Source organism: Protopterus annectens, chromosome 7.part1 (genome assembly GCF_019279795.1).
Source record: "Protopterus annectens isolate FY-2018-M chromosome 7.part1, PAN1.0, whole genome shotgun sequence".
NCBI classification, from domain to species: domain Eukaryota; kingdom Metazoa; phylum Chordata; order Ceratodontiformes; family Protopteridae; genus Protopterus; species Protopterus annectens.
The window spans coordinates 332,084,680-332,106,212 of NC_056740.1; the positions used below are offsets into that span (position 1 = coordinate 332,084,680).

Genomic DNA, 21,533 nt, shown 5'->3' on the forward strand with positions numbered 1-21,533 from the left:
AGAATGAGAAGCAGAGTCCTCTTCTGTTTGTTGGGCAAACATATGTATTTCCTCCATAGCCTGTTCTGCATCAAAAAATGACTTTGATCCCCAGAGTAAAATATTCTGAATTCAGCTGGATACAGCAGTTCGAATCTCACACCTGCCTGTCAACATACCCTGATTGCTGGGATGATACATTTGCTTTTCTTCTGCCTGGTCTATTCTTAATAATCATTTTCCACAAACACTCTATTGTGTCCAATTTTTAATACGTTGCCTTTCTGCTACAGTTTTGTCAGGATCACCTCTTTCTGCTGGTATGATTGCATCTTTACTAATATAGGTCTTGGCTACTTTCTCAAGGCGAGGTTTGGAGCATACACATGACATACCCCCCTCAATTAACAAATCCTGCTGTGGAATACCAGTCCAGTTGCCTGTTTGTGCTTTCATAAAATTAATATAGTCTGTTCCTTCCATTTTCTCTGGTATGGCAGAAAATCTCAGGTTTTCTCTGCACGCTGTGTCCTCTAAGTCTGACATTTTTTTGAAACAAATGTTCTTGAGCAGTCTCATACTCAGCCAACCTTTTCTTCATTTTGATCTCTGTTTTTTGCAGTTCTGTTATAGGTTCATACTAGGCTATCTGCCCTAGGGCATTTATAAGCCCAGCCAGAGTGTGTTTGGCTTTCGCCACCCATTTTAAATTAATTTTGCTATGCCCTTTTTCGAGGTTAGTATACTGTGCCTCTGTCTAACAGTGACACAGAAGTGATACCCGGGGTAAACCTACGATCTCCCATCCACTCATCACAATTCCTCTTGAAGAGAGTCAATGAGGGACTCTGCCTAACCTGGACTGGGATTTTATTCGAGAGTGAAGGGAGCCTCTGGGTTATGAATCTGTCCCTCCAGCATGTCCTATTTATTTCAGTGCTGAGGTTCAAGTCTCTCGAGCGCATAGCTCAATGGGATTTGGATTTTCTAAGGTGCAGCATGTCCATTAATTCCGGGTTGGACATGGCTTTATACGTCAGGCACAGATCGCCTCTGAGCAGGCGGTATGCCACTGAGTAGAGCTGGAGTTTCTTTAACCAGGCAGCATATGGCATCTGTTTGAGCCCTTTGATCCTCTTGGTGAGGTACTTTTGGGGTCTTTCTAGTTGCTGCAGGTGTCTGGTAAGGTACATCCCAAAAGGGGCATTGTACTCAATTATGGGCCTGATGAGGGATGAGTAAAGAGGCATGATGACCTCCCCTGATCTAGATGTGAATCCCTTCATGATTAGGAGGGCTATATAAAATGTTTTTCTAACCACTTTGGCCACGTGGTTGTCAAATGAGAGATTGCTATCAACTTGGGTCCCCAGGTCCCTAATTACTTCTTCTGTACTTAATGGATTACCACCTATGTGGTAATTTGTGGGCACTTTGTTTTTGCCAAAGGGGATGACTATACACTTTTTGGCGTTTAGCTTGAGGCCATGGCTCTGGCACCAGTTGTCTGTTTCTATGAGGCCCTTTTGGAGGATGCTTGTGTCAGCTGGAGAGTCGATTATGGCGCCCAGGTTGCAGTCATCTGCGAACTTGGTCAGCCACAGTCCTTCCGTGTTGGCCTGTACCTCCGAGAAATATATACCGAACAAGAGAGGTCCCAGGACTGAGCCTTGTGGGAAGCCACTTGTAACTGGTTTGGAGTCTGACATGGCTCCAGCAATTCTAACCATGTGGGGTCTGTCCTTGAGCCAGTTTGCAACCCATCTAGTGACATAGGGGTTTATATTTAAGCTGGTGAGCTTATCTATAATGTCCGAGTGGGGTATTGTATCGAAGGCTTTGCGAGGTCCAGGTAGGCTGTGTGGACCACCTTCCCCTCGTCAATGGCCTTGGTGACTGTTTCAAAGAAATCGACCAGGTTTAAGAGGCAGGATCTGCCCTTAACAAAGCCGAACTGGGTAGGATCCAGTGTCTGTAGGTCCCCAATATCTTTATTTATGAGGTCCATGATGATGCTTTCCATAGCTTTGCAGACCAAGCTAATCAGGCTTATGGGGCGATAGTTTCCAGGATCCGTTGAGGCACCACCTTTGTGGAGAGGGACCACTGTTGCTGTACGCCACTCTTTGGGTACATATCCTGTAGTAAGGTTGAGATTGAACAATAGTTTTATGTTTGGGTTTAGCTCTTCTTGGAGTTCATGTAGGACGCAGCCCGGGACACTGTCTGGTCCCATTGATGCTGTGGTTTTTGCTTTGGAGAGGGCGGCTCTTACCTGAGCATCTGAGATGTCGGGGGGCAGCACTCTGCTGGGATAGATATTTGCCATTTTGGTGGGGGGGGGGAGTTTGCGCTGAACCTGTCGGCTAGGATGTTGGCAATGTCTGTGGGTTCGGTGTATTTTTTGTCATTTTGGACTAATTCTGAGCATATCTGGGAATTCCCACCCAGGTTCCTAACTTAACTAAAGAAAGCCTTGTGATTATCCTTAGTGTCCTGTGCAATTTCTCTCTCGAAGCTGGCCTTAGACCATTTTATGAGTGCCCGTAGCTTTTTGCTAATACTGATCAGAGATGATCAGAGTTAGTTCATCTGAGTAGGTGTTTAAAGCTTCATCTATTTTTCCAGCCTTTCATTATTTGAGTTGATATACTTTTTCATCTTTTCACATTTTCTAGTTGATTTTCTTTCAGACTCTCTAAGTTTCTTCTTTGCTGGCATCCAGGTAGTGTACTTACTAGCCAGTAATTGAATTTTACTAAAACTGGCAGAATTACTGGCTCTTTTATCTTATCAGTTTTTTTTTTCGCACTGTGAGAGTTGCTGATATGTGTGCAGCCATCCTGGAAAGTCCAGGTTACTGTCCACCTCTGAGAAGAATACTTCCTTTTAGAAACCAAGCATATTCCCTCAGATGCTGTCAGGATAATTCATTTGACCTGGCAAGGTCATAATTTAAAACATTTATTGGAGGCAAAATCTTTTCAAGATTAGACATCGCCACATAGAATCACCTACCTAATGATATCAAAAAACAAACAGTAGCTGAGACATATAAGTCCAGTGTGAAGTAACACCTCCAAATGGAAGCCTTGTGCGCTTGCTTCTAAGACAGTAGATGTTATCCTTTGCTTATGAAATGGTTCTATTTGAATGAATAGTTGTTATGTTTTTCTCCTACTGAAGAACAGTGATAAACTAAATTAATTTTATTCTCTTCAATATTTCCTTAAAGAGTTTTGCACATGTTGTCCTTTTTATGTACTTGTATTTGCTGTATGTAACTTCACTTTATGTTCATGTGCTCTTTGAGCATGATTTGTAACTGAAAAGGGTCACTGCTTAGTTAATAGATGTAGATATGTGTGTGTGTCTATAAGTTTTTGGATGATTGGTGAAACAGACCACCATATATTCCATGTATTCATTTTTCCCATTTTTTTTGTTTAAGTTTTAATTATTTGCTAAAGTACTAAATAGATTTTCATGTAGCTTTTTATCTAGGTATTTGCAAATATTGTGTCTTGCTTGGTGGTTTTCTACTCTTGTTTTGATATTCATTTTAATTTTTTTTAGTAGTGTCGGTTAAACTTTTTTGATGTATTGTAATGTAGTGAGCGTTTTTAGAATCTTCTGCATATGTTTCCTGATGATTTCTTTTTGATAACCCCAAACATTCCAAAAGGTAGTTGTCTCTTAATACCCTATATACCTGAATAAGGTCTCTTTATCTGATACCGTACAAGTTCAGCTAGTTTAGTTTTTCATAATACCTTACATTTTTGCATCCATGGATGCCCTTGGAGTATTTCCGCTGTACACTTTCCAGTTTACTCATGCTTATTTTCTTTTAAGTTTTCCATATTGTTATTCCATAATTTTGGGTCTAATGTAAGTAATAAATGATGATTTCATCATTTCTGATTTCCTAGACTTTATAAATATTTTCATGCAGCCGATATCACTAACCAGTTGGTAGATATGATTAGAAAAACTCAAGGCTGAATCTACCCGTATACCCAGGTCCTTAAATGAATCTGCAGTTTCAGTCACTGTGCTGTCATCCAAATCTCATATGCTTAAGTTTTAATGTGTTTATTAGCATATATTCTTCTGTGCCCACATGGCCAATATAATCAAGTTCTTTTCCAAACAGACCCTATCTAAAAGACATAATCAGTTTACCCATTTTCAAGTCATCTGCATACAGACTTTAGAAAACCTCAGGCGAAAAAGACAGAGCTGAAAAATACAACTTAAACAGATATGGGCCTAGGACAGAGCCTTGTGGGACACCCTGACTGTAACCTAGAATTTCACCTCTCCAATTGCTGTACAGTATGTGCCATGTCCTATTTATAAGCCATGCAAGTTTCCATCTTTTCTAGAGTTTATCAGTGTCTAGTTGTTCTAGTTTATTAATCAGCATTTTGTGTATAACCCTATCAAATGCTGAAGTCAAGTCTATATAAATTACATCACAGCACAATTTTTCATTTTATAGCTGTTATTATATTGTTATAGAACAACACGTTGCAGGTGGATATAGCTCTATTTTCAACATATGCATGCTGATATATGGCTTCAAGTCCCAACCTCTCCAGTTCTGACAGTAATTTATCCAACATAACCTTCTCCATTATTTTTCCACAACATGAAAGTAAACGTATGGGCCTGTATGACTCTGGGTTTCTCTTACTCCCCTTTCCCTTAAAACAGCTTTAACAATTTGCATGTCTCTTGTCCTGAGGAACTCCCCATATTTAATGACTTATTGAATAACAGATATAATGATACTGTTAGTTCATGCCGAAGTGTTCTCAGGTTATTATTAGTCCATCTTCTTGTCCCTGTGCTTTGTTTGGGTCCAGTTTGTGTAGTTCTTTTTCAGTATAATCTAATTTTAATTCAGTGTCTGAGGATGTCCTTATATATCACGGTTGCAGTATCCATAAATAGCAAGGATTTCCTGCCCAGTGCAGCCTGACACTCAGCCAGTATATAAAAGCCTAATGATCTTGCATGCACCGTACATCCCACTTATGCTCCCAGCACAGACAGTAGAGCATAAAAGAGACATACAGACACAACTACCTAGTACTTCTTTTCCACCAGTTCGAATGTTGCTTTTGCTAGTTAGTCTGAACGCCTTTTTACTTTCTTGGTCTTGTATTTTATTTTGTTATCTAGAGTTCATATCATCCAAGAAGGGAAAAATGTCAGTGTGGGAGGCAGATTCCCTATAAGGATCTTTACAAGCAGTGTCTTTTTTGTTTGCATGCTTCCCACTACCATACCTCTTGTAGTATCTGTAAGGCATTTGTGCTTAAGACACTCAGAAGCCATTTGTCTTCCCTGCCATTTATCTTGAAAACCAAATGCTTAAACAGTTTGCCCAGGGTACCATAGTAGAATCATTTAACCCTAAGATAATCCCACTAGGTAAGAAGAAGCCCAAGAAGTCTTGGCCAGATTCATTAGTCGTCCGGCCTCCAGTAGATGTCCCTCTAGAAAATGGTAATAGCTCTGTAGGTCATTTGGTGTCTATGTTGGATTCCTTTGCCATGACTCCATCGGAGGCCGGCATGGATCCAGCCTTCCACATGTGCTCTGAGGCATTGCAGGCATATGCTCTGGACATTGAGGGGAACAGCAGTTGATTATTTCAGAGGGTCCTAGAGGGATTCCACAGATATTGCTCAGGAAGGAGGTTCCTGGTTCTCTTATCAAATCTCACCAAGGGTTGGAACCTCCAGTATTTGTTAGGGCTGATGTCCCTTCCATGAAAAGACAAAAACTGAAGAATGTTTCATTCCATCCTGAGGAGCCTCAAAGGGAATGGCAGGTGTTTACTCAGGGTTTTTTTTTCTGCGTTTTTGGCTCTAAAGCCCCCTCAAGGCGTTTCAGTACCTGCTCCTCCTTAGACCTCTACCCCCTTCTAAATGGCTTAGGAGAACTGGATTCCTCAGATGAGAATTCAGAATCTGATGATGGGTCTTTTCCCACTTCTTTGCAGATGCCTTCGCCTTTGGCTTATGGTTCTGATGAAGAGGAATCTGTTAGCCTTCAGTCTGCTTTGGAGGAATTGTCCTTTGGGGACACCATTGCTAGGATAATGGAATATTTTATGTGGGATTCTTCTCAAGTGTCTGATATTCAGAGAAGATGGATACTCTTAAACCATCAGCAGTTCCTCCTGTGTTGGCTGCCTTTGTTAGATACTTTCATTGTTGCTTCCAAGTCTCCTGATTCTCAGCTTCTTGCTCCTAAGAAACCTGATAGGTTCTATGCGATTCCTGAGAATTGTCAGTTTTTATTTAAATGTCCTTCTGCTGATCCTGCTGTGGTGTCAGTCTCTTCTGACAAACCTTCCAAGCTTTTGCCCTCTTTTAAAATAGTAGGGCAGTGGAGAGGATTGGTAAGAAGGTTTACACTGCTTCTACTTTGGCCTTTAGGGCTGCTAATTACCAGACCCACATAACCAGGTATGCTCTGGCCTTGATTGCTGAGGCTTGTTAGGTTATTTCTGACCTTCCTAATTCTGAAAGCAAATCCTGTGCCTTATCTTTTTTAGGTTCTGCTTCTCAAGTGGCCCACCACTCTAAGTGTAACGATGATGCTGCCGATGCCTCCTCTAGGGCTGCGGCTTTTGGGGCTGTCATGAGGCATTATTCTTGACTTCATCTTCAGTCTCTCTCTGAGGACATTAAGGTCAATTTGTTGTATGCTCGTTTGGATAATAAACAGTTTTTTTTGGGACTGCTGCTGTTGACTTGTTTAAGTCTCTTCAAGAGAAAGACAAAGCCTTGCAGGACCTTAAACATAATTTTGTCTCTCCTATCCCTAAGTCCCAGAGGAATTATCCTTCTAGATCTGCTTTTGTTCGCAGGCAACCCCGCCAGGCTTCCAAGGGCAGGAAGTGTGGGAGGCGGACCCTTTCTGCTAAGGGTTTTTGGATTTATGTGGCCAAGAAGCCTCCAGTTTGTCCCTCCCCCATTCTTTTAGATCAGGTTCCTTTGTCAATTTGACTTTACCTTTGTCTTCCAATTTGTCATCTCATCACTTCAGAGTCTTGGGTTCTTGCTATCTTCCGTCATGGTTAATTCATGGTATGTAAGTCTCTCCCTCCTTTTTCAGGGATTCCTCAACCTCCTTTAGAGCAACTTCCTCATTTCCTGGAGAATGTAGGGTACCTGGTGAACCAAGGAACGATTCAACCTGCCCCCCCTTCCCAAGTGGGAAAAGGTTTTTATTCCTGGATGTTCCTGGTACCTTGAAAGGAGGGCACTTGCAGACCTATTCTGCATCTGACCCAGCTCAACACCTTTCTCAAGCTTCCTTCTTTTCATATGCTTATTCTTCAAACCCTGTTTCCTGTTTTGTTACCGCAGGCTTTTCTGGTGTCCTTGGATCTGAAAGATGCTTACCTTCATACCCATATTCACCCTCTTTTCAGGATGTTTTTATGTTTCTCTGTGTCTTCTTTTCATTTTCAGTTCTCTGATTTGCCTTTTGGCCTCTCTACTGCCCCAAGGGCATTCACAAAATGCCTAGCTCTTATGATTGCTTTCTGTAGGCTCCAAGGCATTCATATTTTTTCCTTATTTAGGCGACCTGTCCCTTCATGCACCTTCTCTCAGTTGTATGTTACAGGATCTGAAGTTTACCATCCCTCTCCTTCAAAGTCTGGGGTTTACTATCAACTTCCAAAAGTCTGTCCTGACTCCCTGTCATGATCATGTGTATCTGGAATGCAGGATTCAGACAGTGCCAGTATTTGCCTCTCTTCCACCTCCAAAAGTTTTGTCATTTCAGTCTCTTCTTTCTCTGCCTGCCATGCCAGCCAGGGAGATTCTTCAGGCCCTGGGATTCATGGCCTCTTCTGTCCCAGTGTTTCATCTTGCCAGACTGCATAGTCAGAAGCTTCAGTAGTGCCTCAAGTCAGTTTGGCTGCAGTATTGTCACCCTCTGGATTTCAGTGCATCTGTCCTTCCCTGTCTAAAGAAGGAATGTGAGTGGTGGATTCAACAGTTCGCTCTCAACCCAAGCCGGCCCTTTCAGTCTCCAGTCCCTTCCATTTACAGTCAGACCATATCAGCAGCAAAGAGATGAGAGCTCTTATTCTGGCCCTTCAAGCTTTTCACCTCATTTTCTCTCCAGGCCCCTTGAAAGTATACGCAGACAATACTGCAGTGATTTGGCATGTCAACAAGCAGGGAGGCACAAAATCTTACCTCCTGTTCAGGTTAGCTCTTCAGGTTTGGGAGGTGGCTGTCAGTTATCAGTTAACTCTTCTGGCAGTATACATTCCTTCAGAGCACAATCTAGTGACAGACTCTCTGAGCAGGTCCAAAACACAAGCTCATGAATGCTTCACAGAGATTTATTTCTGGATATTGTCCATCGGTGGGGTATTCCTGAAATAGATATTTTTGCCTCCCTTCTGAAAAGGCCATGTTCTCTCTTCTGTTCCAGAGTGCTTTGCCATCTGGAGTGGAAGAAGGATGGCCTTTCTTTTCCTTGGAAGGGGATGTTTCTCTATGCTTCCCCCCTCTTCCTGTACTTCCAGGAGTCCTGCAGAAGATTCAGTTGGACTCCCCAGAAATCTTGCTAGTGACTTCCTTTTGGCCAAAACAGCACTGATTCCCCCTCTTAGTGCATCTGGCCAAGGGCAGTCACCACAAGTTACCTCACTGGTTGGTTCTCCTCATACAGGACAAGGGGTCTCTCATCCATCCTCACTTGTCCACTTTTCAACTGACACTGCATGTGATAGGGTTTTGAACTCTTTCAGGCACCTCTTTTTTGAGGACATGTTCAGGATTTTGCAGAGGCAAGGAACCCCTCTACCAGGAAATTTTATATGTCCAAATAGAAAAGATGTTCTGTCTGGTGCCATGCTCGTAGCCAGGACCCTTTTTCAGTGGGGTCCCTCTGCTCCTTTCTTATTTGTGAGTTGCTCCAGTCTGACCTAGCCTATTCTTCTGTGAAGGCCCATTTGTCAGACATATCTGCTTGTCTGCCCTTGAATCCTTCATTAACATCTCGTTTTGATGTTGAACAATTTCTTAAAGGTGTCCTGCACATTAGGCCTCCAAGGAAACCTATTCCTCCTCTTTGGGACCTTAATTTTGTTTTGGAAAAATTGGCTCAGGCTCCTTTTAAGCATTCATATTCTGCTTCTTTGCAACTTTGTACCTAGATGACTGTTTTATTGCTCTCCGTTACTTCTGCTCAGGACCCTTATGGCCATTCCTCCTTTTTTAGTATTTCACAAGGACAGGGTGTCCCTTTGTTCTAATACTTTTGTTATGCCTAAGGTAGTAAATGAGTTGCCCTTGAATCAATCAATACTACTGCCTTCCCTTTTCCCTTCTCCTAAGTCTGCTAGTGAGATTGTCCTGCAAACCTTGAATTTGCACAGACAGCTCAGGTACTGTTTGGATAAAATTAAGGCTGTTCATAAGTCTGATCAGCTTTTTATTTCCTTTCATTCCAAGAAATTGGTTATGGCTGTTTCTTGCAAACCATCTCCTCCTTGATATCTAAGGCCATTTCCTTTTGTTACTCTTTTCATGGCAAATCTCTGCCTACTTCTGTTGCCTTCTTCAAAGGTTTGGACACCAATTCCATCCTTGAAGCTGCTACTTGGTCTTCAGTGCATACCTTTACTGAGCATTATAAGTTGGATATGGTTTTTAGGGCCAGATCAGGTTTTGCTGATACCATTTTATGTGAGTTTGTTGAGGATTCTTCTCAGCCTTTCACCTCCCATTTTGTTTCTTGAGCTTCTTTACTCTCCTTTCTGTTTTGGATACTGCAACAGTGATATAGATGTTCATAGTACAGTTGTGTAAATTTTACCATAAGAGTAGATGTCCTTCTCTTCGCTGTTGCAGTATTCGCTTCCTTCCTCCACCCCCCCCCCCTCTTGTTTGTTCTGTTTTTAGTTTTAGATTCCCTTCTTGCTGAGGGTTTCCCCTTTCTGCATTTTTTCCTTCTGGATTATTTACATGGACTCTTATGTCCTACGGAGACTGTTCTCTTCTAAGGCAATTCAGTTCTGAGCAGTTGAGTCTGTACATCCCTTTTATGCCCTACGTTCTGTGTGGGGATCATACAAGTGATGTAAAGCGCATACAAGATCATTAGCCTTTTATATATTGGCCTTGCGTCAGGCTGCCCTGGGCAGGAGATCCTTTCTGTTTTGGATACTGCAACAGTGAAGAGAAGGACATCTACAGTTATGGTAAGATTTTACACAACTGTACTTTTCCTGGTTATTACTAGAACAATTTATCACCCACTGTGTGGAGCCAAACTGCTTTGCATAAGATTTTTAAATATATCAATAATCTGTGTTTGAGAATAAACTTTAGAATCCACACACAGTTTATCAAGTTGTATGTCTTTACTTCTGCCACATCTTATGTGCCTATAAAATGCTTTCCTATTATGCTCAGTATGTTTATATAAATTTTGTTCAAATTGTTCTTGCTAGTGTCTCACACTGTTTAATTTGTCTGTCCAGCTTGTTTATTTCAGTTTTCAAAGTTATAGTGCAACGTGTTTTCTAGTTCTTATATCTTTGTCTCTCAGTTCTATCTGGTATCTTTTTTCTTAGGAAAATACATCCTCCTGATGTAATGTGCCTTGATCCTGATGATAAACATTTTTTGATTTTTGTTTTTGCAAACATTTTTTTTTAAGAACTTGCCACATATTCCTTCTGCAGTTTTCCTACTAAAGGCATCACTCCAATTAGTATTCATAGTGACTGTTTTGCTATCGTATAATCTGTTCTTAGTCTTCTGTGAATTGGCTTAGATTTCAGTTTGGCAGAACTATCTAACAACAATTTATATAAGGCTGTGGTGGTGCAGAGGTTAGCGTTGTTGCCTCACAGCAAGAGGTTCTCCAGTTCAATTCTCGGCTGGAGCACCTTCTGTGTGGAGTCTGCATGTCCTCCCCGCGGTCGAGTGACGTTAAAGACATGCAGGTAGGTGCGTGTGTGAATGGGTGTGCCTTCCTTGAAGGTTGGGCGTCAGGCTGGCAACTCAGCACCGTAAAAATCCACTGCCAATCATTAGCGGACTGCAGTTTCGCTGTGGCAACACCTAACCTGTAAAAAATGAAAGACAATTATTATCTAGCAACACTTTAACCTTTATAACCCCATGATCACTGCACATCAATGGTTGTAAAACTTGAGATGAAGTAACAGTCATTTCCTTAGGAACACAAAAAATGTCTAGTATGTTCCATTAATTGGTAGGCTTTTTTTTACAATCTGAAGCATTTGTTGTTCCTGAACATACAATTTCCTTATTAACATTGTTGAATCGTCATTATTCCAGTCTGTTTCTGGTAAATTTAAGTCCTCAGCCACTGTAATTCTTCCCTTCTGTGTTTCATGCAAGAAATGTTTGAATTTCTCTAGGTCAACAGCACATTGGTGGTCCATACCCTCCAACAATTGTTATATGGTCCAGGGTTGTCTTTATTGTTACAGCTGCACAATCTACAGTGTTGGTGTTACCACTGAAAGTGTATTAATAACCGTCTTTAATCCCTATCATAACACCTCCACCTGATTTTTTTGTTATAATGTATGTTACAGTAAAATCATTTGTACCCTAACATAAGTATTTTCCAGATATTGTTCTTTAACATTGTTTCACAAACAACAGCAAAAAGATCAGTCTTGGGGAATGCAGTAAATCTTCCAGTATAAAACTTTATTACTAAGGCTCCTAGCATTAACAACCATAAGAGATGAATCAAATATTGCTGTCTATGAAGTGTTACATTTTCTACCTGGCAAAAATCTTGTCTTACCTTGTGTTTGTCAAATATTGCAGTATATCTGCTGCAAAAATTCTCTTAACTGGTCCTGACAAGTGCACACCATACTGTCTAATGTACATTTGCATAGGTATTTATCAACGTGCATGCTCCTTTAACACTATGACATTTCCCGTTGTTTTTTTTTTTTTAGGTATGTAAGCATTTAATCAGCCTTAGCATGGACTTCAGCTCCTATTACAACCGAATTCACATTTTGGGGGTAAGTGTTGTTATTTGGAGTGGATGAGGCAAAAAAAATGTTGTTGACACATACTGCAAGGGATTAATAATGAGATTATTGCTAGAAATGCTCTAAAGTCTACTTTTTTTTTTCCTGGCCCCCATGCTTCATCCTGTGGCAGCTGTCCCCAGTATCTCACATCCATTGCTGAGTCTGCCAACCTTCTCCACAACCCTGGACTTTCTTAGTAAGCATAGGAGACCGTGCAGAGGGGTCTGTATTAATTTATCGAAAAAGTAATTCCAGAAAACGGCCATTAATTGAATATAAAGCTGTGAACGGACGTTCATCGAATATTCACTTCAACGAACATTTTTCTAAGGGAAGGGAGTTAGTTGGCCAGCATTAGGAAATTTGCCCTTTTCCCCACTGTAGTGCAATCTTGGAGTTGGTATATATAAGTGGGGGTGGGTTTGATATAATGTAGTTTGTGTTACTGTTGACAAGTACTTCCCTTCCCTTAGAAAAACATTTGCTGAAGTAAATGTTTGATGAATGCCCATTTGCTGGTTTGTGTAGCATGAATGGCTGTTCGCTGGAATTAGTTTTCGATGAATTAATATAGACCTGGTGCAGAGTGTATGGATGTCAGGAGGGGTCTGGCTTTCACGCCATCTGCTGGTGGATTTATTTATTTGTACGCTAACCCATTTTCTCCCTTCCACTGCTCTGTCTTTGTTTCATGCAGAGGTCAGGTACGCAATAGGGACTTGCTTATGATTATCCTGTCTCAGCAGCAACTTCAATATCTCGACCGTATTCCCCCGTAGGACTACACCCCCTTCTTCACATGTCCCCAGCCTCCTCCAGCAGTCATGTAGGGAATGCCCTCAAGACTACCCTCCACCCAAACCTGGGTCAGTTGGGCTAGTCAGGGCTTTATCCCTTTATGCCAAAGGAGCGGCATTAAAGTGTGATTTATTTGAGCCCTGCTTTGCACTTCTCCCTCTACCCTAACATTTTTTTTTTTGTAACCATATTCTTTGACAAATAGAGACTACATTTACAGCAAGAATAAACAGTTTTGGCAGTAATCCAAGATATGTGAAAGTAAAGTCTGCTGTATGCCTTCCAGAAGAATGAGGCTTCACAAATGCAATTCACCATATCTAGATAAAGGACATGTTTCAAAGAGTTAGGGTAGAATTTTTAACCCCAAAACGTATACACAAACTGCTTTTATTGTGTGGTTTTAACATCTTTGAAGTAGTAGTCTTGGAAGATTCAGATTGCTAACACTGGAAGTAAGTTTGCTTTACTTGTATGACTGATACAGTTTAGGTGCAGCAGAGCAAGCTTATCCAAACTTTTTTCCTGTTATGCCTGAATCTTGCCAGTGAAGGTTCCTCGCATAAATGAGAGGTTAGTTTGGAATCCATCGTTTCACTTCATTGCATCAAGTATGAGACTGCCAGTAAGGGACTCTTGTTTTGATAGTTTTGCAACTTGAGCACCTACCCATTGAGAACTGCCTACCAAGTGATTGAAGTTGTGTATTGTTGCAGACCTCTGCCATATTTGATTTGGTGACTGAGATATGTGAGAGACTACTGAAATCACTAACAAGCAGATTGACATCTAGGTCATTCAGGGCAGTATTTGTAAAATCCTCCTAACTTAATATGTGATGACGAAAAGGATCCACCCTTGGGTCTTAAGGCACAATACTGTACTGATGTTATGACAGATATACAGCTATGCTTATCAAGCACAAAGTTAAGCTTTCGGTACTTAGTAAAGAAACTTGTTTAGCCTTAATTTGAAAACCTGTACCTGGCTTACACACTTAAGAATCTCCTACATATTTGTAAGTCAAAGAGTACCAGAAACAGAAGATCTGATGTTGTCAATCTTCATTCATTCATGACAGTTGGGTTTCGGTTCCATCCTCGGAACTGAGTCAGCCATTGTAACAAGCTTGCACCAGCCAGAAACTCTTGAGCTAAGGCTACCCATAGTGCCTCTCTTCCCTTCCCTTCAGATCTCGTTTGCTGCATAGATTTTCAGGATGCTTCAGGCCATGCTTTCAAGCTAAGTGCTTTATTTTTCAATATTTCTTGGTCATTTTATATTTCCATTACCTAATTAGTGACTATGTGTGTATGAGTGCTGTTTTTACCTGTTTGGTATTTCTTCATTACCGTAGTTGGTATAGGCCCCTCCCTTCCCTCTTACCTTTGGTAACTCTTAAATACCATTGTTGGTAGTTTTTCCCTTGTTTCCTTTCTTCTCCTTTACCCCTTTTGGGTATTTCTCTTGCTACCATTCTTGGTACGCTTATCAAAAAAAAAAATTTCAGTAGTATGTGTGTGTGTGATTGCATGAACAGCTGTTTATTACATTTTGTAATTCACCTAACAGTGGCTGAGAAACAGAATGGTACAAGTGGCTTTAAGCAATGTGAGAAATGTGGCAGAAAGATGCCCAACCCAGATGGGTATCTTTCTTGTGTTTATTGTTTGGGGGTGCCACACTTGGAAATTTAGCCTCTGTGTAACCTCTGTAAGGGTTTTAATGCCCAGACCCTTGCAGACCGTCGCAACAAATTGATCCTCAAGGGGTTGTTAAAAACCCCCTTTACAGAGGCTTTGTCTGAAGCAGAGGCATCAAAACCATCAAAAAAAGAAGCAATAAAAAGAGGAGCCACTCAGTCCCAGCATCTCCTCAATCTCAAGAATCAAAATCATCCAAAGGTCATGTTTGCATGGAACTGAAGTCTAAACAAGCCAAATTGGCACCGACAACCTTATCAGCACTGGAGTCTACGACCCCTTCCACGGTGACTTCTAGTCTTATGGAACCGATGAAAGTTACCATGGTACCGACCCCTGCAATGGTACCTAGGACCCTCTCAGTGCCAGCAATAGTTTCCCCTGTAAAACCGGTCACCCCCCCCCCAACACAAGCTTTTGGTCAACTGGTGCCGAAGGTGAAATCCATAACCTAGACTCAATATTCCCCATCTGTTGACCCTTTTGTTGGTCAGCAGCTAAGTCTTTTTATTGAACGTCCAGAATCACCCTTGAGGATGTCTGTTCGTTCCACCAGGAGCTTTTCAGAGCTTGATGTCGGTAGATTGGTGGATCAGCTCTTGGTGGCCAGAGGTATTGCAACCCTGTCTGGGGCCTCCCTCCCATCCGGAGCCGAGGTTTTCTCTCCAAGGACTCCAACTTATCTTCCTCCATTAACTTCCTTGCATGATTTGAAACCCCCGACACCTATGCCTCTCCCAGTGCCAACTTCTTCGGTACCGATGGTGGATCTCACCTTAGTACTGGAACCCACTCTGTGGGTCTCAGCTCAGTCGGAACTGACTCACCCATAGAATCGTGGCTTGGCTGCCAGCTCAAGAATCCCTAGTATGGCACTGATTTTTTTCCACAGCACTGTCTATAGTTCTGGTTGCTTTGACAGTTCCAAGTCCTCTCACTTCTCCATCTCTTGAGGCTGACTCATTAGAGTGGGGTGTGACCCTGGTTCCAAGGTTGTCTTTCCTGGTTCCAGGCTCTCATCCCTGTTCAAGCTGGCTTGCCTTTCAGATTATGGAGAGAGTGCTCACCTCAGCAGGCTCACAGTTGGCACCCACTTCGTTGGAATGTCACATCTATGTATCCTCTGGCTTGCAGCTGTCACAGTCTACTACATTGGTGCAGTGGGCACGGGAGCAGCAAGACACCCTACTGCAGGGTACCCTCTCTTCGGAGTCTTCCTCAGACTGTCCACCTGATGAGCCACCCTGTAAGAGATCATGCAAGAGGAAGCACATTGATTCTCTGGAAGAATCTCTCACCAAGGATACAGATTACGATGAAGAGGAAGGGTCCCCTCGGACAGCATCTGAAGATGTATCCTTCGGAGGGATCCTAGAAATATTAAAGAAGAGGGGTGACTGGAAACCCACCAATCCTTCCTCCAAGGAATCTGTCTTCTTGCAGGCTTTCTGTGCCTGACTTTCTACTTCCTGGGTGACCGTGCCTGCAGATGAGTTAGTCAAGCTCATCATGTGGCATGCTTAGAAGGCCCCTGACACTATTGAGCCAATTCCCAGGAGACCTGACAAATTTCTCTCTCCCCCAGAGGATCAACCCCACTGGCCCAAGGGGTTAGCGGTAGATGCTATGGTGGTGACAGCGGCCACAAAGAAGGAACTCGCAGAGGAGAATCCTACTGTCCATCCTCCAAACCAAGAGTCTCGGACATTGGACAGATTAAGGAAGCGGGTTTATGCTTTAATGACTTTTGCCATATGGTCGTTGAATTTCTTTGCTCATTTCACCTGTCTTCAAAGGGACCTAATCACTGAGCTCTCAGGAACCCTAGCAGGAGCAGTGTCTGATGAGGTATGTGATAAAGTTACCTTTCAGCTTGCTACCCTAGAATCCATCTCTAACTCATCCATGCACTTGATTGCACATACAACCGAAGGGGTGGCCACAGAGGCGGGTTTAGGTGTTGTCATGAGATGTCATGCCTGGATGCATTTATGTGACTTCGTGGACCCCTTCAAGTCTTCCTTTGTCAACGCTTCCGTTGATGCTTCCTCATTGTTTGGCCCGAAAGTTAAAGACACATTAGCCAGGTGTGAAAAGGAAGGAAAGACCCTGTCTGCTGTGGGCGTATGTTTTTCCACTCCTCAATGACCCTATTCCAGGAATCAGAGGAGTGGAAATAAGTGGTTCAAAAAGTCCCAAGGTCCTTTTCAGGACACACATGGTGAGTTTTCTCCCAGGGACAGAGGGGGGGGACACATCAGGAAGACATACCTCCCATGGCAGAGGGGGCCTGCGCAACCAGGGCTCTAGAAATTCTTTCTCTGGGCAACCCTAATAGCACTCCTGAGGAGCAGCCCGATTGCTTACTTCTGGAGGCAGTCGGGGGAAGATTCTCTCTGCACCACTTAGCTTGGCACTCAATAACTTCAGATTCCTGGGTGCAGACAATAATTACCAGAGGTTACCATATCCTTTTCAATCTTTTTCCATGGCCACAAAGGCAAATCCCTGACGTTCCACCCAGTCAGAGGGATGCAGCAGCTCAAGAAATTCAAAAGCTGCTCGAAAAAAGAGTCATCCAAACAGTCCCACCAGATCAAGTTGGATCTGGATTTTACTCAAGATTCTTTTTAGTATCAAAAAAGAGACAGGGGACTAGAAGCCAATTCTGGACCTTAGTATCTTGAACAAGTTTGTCCGACAGACAAAATTCCGGATGGTCACAGTTCAGTCTATCCTTATGTTCTGGAGAAAGACGATTGGATGTGCTCGATAGATCTTCAGGATACGTATTACCACATAAAAATGGACAAGCGCTCCAGAAGGTACCTCCGCTTCCGGCTGTGAGCCAGTCATTATCAATTTCGCGCACTGCCCTTTGGTCTAACCCCAGCCCCCAAGGTGTTCACCAAATGCATGGCAGTGGTAGCAGCTCATCTAAGGCTGCAAAGATTCCAGGTGTTTCCATATTTCGATGATTGGCTCCTTACCGCCCCCACCAGGCATCTACTGCTTCATGCCTTATACTACATTCTAGAGCTGGCAGAGTTTTTAGGCATTTCAATAAACAAAGATAAGTCAAAACTGGCATCCACTCAAAGCATAGAATTCATTGGAGCAACATTCGACACAAGATCCTGTGTAGTTGCTCTACCTCTTCACAGACTACAAAGATTAAGGTCACAGCTCCAAAACATAGTCCCAGCTTGCTTAGTCTTAACAACTATTAGGGTCAATGGCAACGACGATCACCCTAGTTCCCCTGGCAAGGTTTCACATGAGGCTGTTTCAATGGCTCCTAGTGTCACAGTGGTCTCTGTTAACACACCCAATGTCTTATCTAAGCCGCATAACAAATCGATACAAGTAGGATCTGAACTGAAGGAAGAAGCCAGAAGAGGAGCTATGGAGTTGCCCCTTTTCACCCGTCAGCCCAAGGCCATAGTAAACACAGATGCATCTCTGATGGGGTGGAGTGGGGGGCATTTTCAGGGAAAGACAGTCCAAGTCCCCTTACAGGCCAATTTGCATATCAACATCCTAGAACTGAGGGCGGTGCTTTTAGCACTGCAAGCATTCCAATCTGCCCTTCCATCGAGGACAATTGCTATCCAGTCAGACAAAATGTCGGTCATCTGGTACATCAACAAAAAGCGAGGAACCATATCTTATCCGTTATGTCAGGAAGCCCTGAGAGTATGGCAATGGGCAATCGCCTCCAACCGATTTCTGATAGTAATGTTTATTCCTGGGAATTCCAGCGTGACTACAGAAAAAATGAGCAGATGCATTCCCCTGCCTCATGAGTGGTCTCTCAATCTCATAGTAGCAGCAGAGATCTTTCCTCGATGGGGCCAGCCTTGCTGCAATCTGTTTGCATCTTCCATAAACCACAAATGCAGCAGCTACCTTGCCCTAATCCCCCCCCCCCCATCTGGGGGAGTCCCCGAGAGATGCTTTTCTGCACGATTGGCCCAAGGGACTGCTTTATGCCTTTCCTCCTTTTCCCCTAATACCCCAGTTTTTGAAGAAAGCGCAACAGTTGAGAAGCAAAGTGATCCTCATTGCACCTTATTGGCCCCATCAAGTCGGGTTCCCCTTTCTCTCACCTAAACTAGTTCACTGTCCGTGGACTCTGGACCCGACTCCGGGACTGCGGTCTCATCTGCAGGGGTTGGTCCATCGCAACCTACAAAGTCTCAAACTGACCGCTTGGTACCCCCACTTCCAGTAATTACCAGGCAAAATAATTTATCTTCCCCAGTACAAAAGATACTTCTGGCTTCCCATAAACCATCCACCAGGAAACTTTATCTTAGTAAATGGAACAGATTTGTGATCTGGTCTCAAGGAGAAGGAGTTGACCCATTTTCAGCCTCGATTAATAAGGTGCTAGAATATTTATCACCTTTACTCCAATCAAGAGCCTCCGCTTCTACTATCAGAGTTCATTTAGCGGCTATTTCAAATTTTTATAATGGCTTTCATGATTTTTCCTTGATATCTCATCGTCATTGCAAAAAATTCCTAAAGAGAGTTATGCATTTGAAACCACCTTTTAAAGAGCCCATTGAACCTTAGAATTTGAAGTTAGTCTTACAAACTTGGATCCATCAGCCCTTTGAGCCAGCAGCCTCCTGTGATATCAAATTTTTATCTTGGAAGACCTTATTCTTGGTAGCCATCACTTCAGACAGGAGAATATCAGAATTGCAGGCATTGTGTGTAAAGCGCTCATACATCATTTTTCATAAAGAGATGAGTATCCCTTAGGACAAACCTCTCTTTTTCTACTCAGAGTTGTCTCAGACTCAAACATTAACCAATCTATTGACCTGCCAGTTTTCTTCCTAAATTATGTTTTTACTTAGAACTAAATCATTCAGGAAATCGAACCAACTGTTCCTGTCTTTTTCAGGTATTCGACTAGGCAAACCAGTTTCCAAAGTCACCTTATCGAAATGGTTGAGAGATTGCATCACCTTTGTTTATCATCAAAATAAAATTAATTTATCAACTAAAGTCAAGGCCCATTCTAAAAGATCAGTTTCCACTTCAATGGCCTTTCATTCTAGAGCCTCCATGGATGACATTTGCGCAGCAGCTACTTTGGCTACCCCAAATACCTTTATCACTCATTACAAATTGGATATGGTCTCCAGGGAATGAGCATCCTTTGACTCTATGGTGCTCAGGAATGTCCTTCCATAGGGCCTCCCAGGACATAAAGTAGCTAGGGACTCTGTCCCAACTGTCATGAATGAATGATGATTGACAACATCAGATAAAGAAGTTATGTTCTTACCATAGTGTTTCTGGCCGGCTCAAGCTTGTTATAATGGCTGAGTCAGTTCCAAGGACGGAACCGAAACCCAACTGTCAAGAATGAATTAAGATTGACAACACAGATGGAATGTTATGGTAAGAACATAACGTCTTTATCTAGGGACCTGAATTTTGTCTGTGACTTAAACAGAACATGCTGGAGAGACAGATATTTGTCACAGAGACTCCCCCTCCTATGGAACAAGCTTCCTATCCATATGAAGCTGAGTTCGTCTATTACCCAGTTTAAGTGCAACCTAGACCAGCGGATGGGGAATAGGAAATTTACACTTGGCCTGGCACCCATATCCCTTACGTACAGATGTAGCTTATAAATGCCTGGCTCTTAATGTCCTACTTGAATACAGGACATCATTATTCTTTTGGGAAAACTTGGCTAAGCTTAGAAGGGATCCCCGGTTCATTAGCCTAGTAACAATATAAAAATCTAGGAACCATGCCCCTTTTGTTGCAGAAATCATACCAGTCAGGTTCTACTTCATTATTGGTGCAATCTTTCATGTAAGACAAGGGTGGTATGCTGAGAGTTAGGGCAGAGTGGAGGAAAGCAGTGGACAAAAAAATCACATACAGAGGGAGGGGTTAAAAGGAAACTTGCTTTCCTAATGCACTGTAAAACACAAGGACCACATGGGCTGCCTCTCAGCAATGTGGCTGTTGTACTGATAAATCCCCTGACTGCGGTTTTCAATAAGCCCTTGGTCTCTGCAGAAGAGCCTTGATGACCAGTGAACAGCAAGTTTTATACACTTATACAAGGGGAGGGGAATGGAAAAGATCCATAAAATTGTAGTTTTCTTTTTTAACATTTTCTGGGAAAAACTTGGTTACTTTCCTGAAGGATAGAAATCTTCAGGATAAAACCAACAAGGATTTTTAGCCATAAGATGCTGTTACTTAAACTTGACCCAGTTTTATGTCTAGGTAATGCTAGAACTTGGCAGAGGATTGAATACCTGTGGACATGGTCTAAATGGATTTCACTAAGGTCTTTGATTCAGTCCCATGCAGGTGACTGCTAAGAAAATTGGATGGGTTGAGGGAGAACCAGGACTAAGGAAATGGGTTGTTATTTGGCTGAAAGATAGGCTATAGTGGTCGGTGCTATGAGGGACAATGTCTGGAATAAACAGAGTGATGAGCGCAGTAAGTGTTAGCTGAGGGAATGGAGAACATGATTGACTTCTTTAATGATAACATTAAGGTGCAGCAGTAGAGGATAGGGGGAGTGACCTAAGTAGTAATATGGAAGGACTAATCGAAAAGGCTGAAAGGTGGTAGTTGTAGTTCAATGTGCAGACAAATGCAGTGTACTGCACCTGAGCCAGAGCAACCTTGAGATGAAGTATTTGAAGTATCAGATTGGAGCAGTGGAACTGATGGCAGCAGAACAACAAAAGGACCTGAATATGTCAGTCTCACCTGGACTATAACACCATGACAAGAGTGATAGGGCAGTGGCAGCAGATAACAGAATAATGGGGTATATTCTCAGGGAATATTTATCATAAGCAAAGAGAAAATGTTCCCTTTTCAGAGGTCCTGGTTTGGTCACACCTTAAGTACTGTGTGCAGTTCCAGAGGCTATTCAGGTAAAAGCGAAACACGCTCATAGACGTAATCCAGAA

General features: G+C 42.5%; 1 protein-coding gene across 1 annotated transcript in view; it reads left to right on the plus strand.

The window, feature by feature from the left end:
• DALRD3 (DALR anticodon binding domain containing 3) overlaps positions 1-21,533 on the plus strand; it is a 1,074,922-nt gene that overhangs the window by 1,007,426 nt on the left and 45,963 nt on the right. The window contains exon 12 of the mRNA XM_044078747.1: positions 11,978-12,046. Coding sequence (XP_043934682.1) covers positions 11,978-12,046 — 69 coding nt within the window. The remainder of the gene's footprint in view (positions 1-11,977; positions 12,047-21,533) is intronic.